The sequence below is a fragment of the Poecilia reticulata genome, linkage group LG15 (assembly GCF_000633615.1).
Source record: "Poecilia reticulata strain Guanapo linkage group LG15, Guppy_female_1.0+MT, whole genome shotgun sequence".
Classification (NCBI taxonomy): Eukaryota; Metazoa; Chordata; class Actinopteri; order Cyprinodontiformes; family Poeciliidae; genus Poecilia; species Poecilia reticulata.
Window position 1 is genome coordinate 22,976,782 of NC_024345.1, and position 1,079 is coordinate 22,977,860.

At 42.4% G+C, this 1,079-nt stretch overlaps 1 protein-coding gene across 2 annotated transcripts in view; it reads left to right on the forward strand.

Annotated features, from left to right (window-relative positions):
• The window catches only part of ide (insulin-degrading enzyme), a 33,750-nt gene that overhangs the window by 13,834 nt on the left and 18,837 nt on the right, over positions 1 to 1,079 (forward strand). For both annotated transcript variants that reach the window (XM_008429999.2, XM_008429998.2), the window contains exon 9: positions 382 to 473. In XM_008429999.2, coding sequence (XP_008428221.1) covers positions 382 to 473 — 92 coding nt within the window. The remainder of the gene's footprint in view (positions 1 to 381; positions 474 to 1,079) is intronic.

Here is a 1,079-nt window from a genome sequence, read left to right on the forward strand (position 1 = left end):
TTTGCAGAGATTGTGTGAAGACTTGCTGACTGGACAATTAATTACTTTATTGAAATAATTATCAACTAATTTAACAACCGGAGCGATCAGACTCTAAAACCTGCTGTTTGCTAAAACAACACTAGAGAGAGAACTAATTAAAACTGTGCAAGAAATGTAAATATTTTGATGTAAGATCAAAAAACTGTAAATTTGTCCACCCAGAACTCCTGAAGTATCTGTTTTATTTTCACCTAAAGAATAAAACCATTTAAAATCTCCTGTTAAACACCTTTTGCCGGTTTAGGCGAAGCGACTGGTGCATAGCCTCCATAGATGTTTGCAGCGTGTCTGATGGGAAGTGGGCGTGTTGGCTGACTGTAGGGTGATTTGTCGCTGCAGTGCATGTCGAGGACATCATCTTCCACATGTTCCAGTACATCCAGAAGCTTCGCACCAAAGGGCCTCAGGAATGGGTGTTCGACGAATGCAAGGTCGGTTCTGCTTCAGGTCATTCCTGTGTCCTGTGGCAGCAGGTCGCAACAAACGACGCAAAGAGGAAGATATCATTTTGCAGCTCTATAGATGTATATCTAGCTCTATCTATAGCTCTATGTCTATAGCTCCATATCTACAGTCTATAGCCTTACATATCTAGTTCTATAGCTCTAGCTCTCTCCGTCTACCTAATCTGCACGTTTTTTCCTTCCACTTAACTTTCCATTCCTATCCTCTGGGAAGAACAATGTTAGTTTGTAACGACCCTTTAACCTGCACAGCTGTCAGCAGTTTTACATTTAATTATTTTTACAACATTTATGAGTTAAAAATACAGTTCATGTAAAATTGTATTTTATTTTAAATTATGTCCTCTGATGTCTGTTTTCTCCCTCCCTCCCTCTTTCACTCTGTCTCCGTCTCCCTCTCTGTCTCTCTCTCTCTCCCTCCCTCTCTCTGTCTCTCTTTCTCTCCCTCTTTCACTCTGTCCCTCTCTCCCTGCCTCCCTGCCTCCCTCCCTCTTTCACTCTGTCTCTCTCTTTCACTCTGTCTCTCCCTCCCTCCCTCTTTCACTCTCTCTCTCTCCCTCCCTCTTCTTCCTC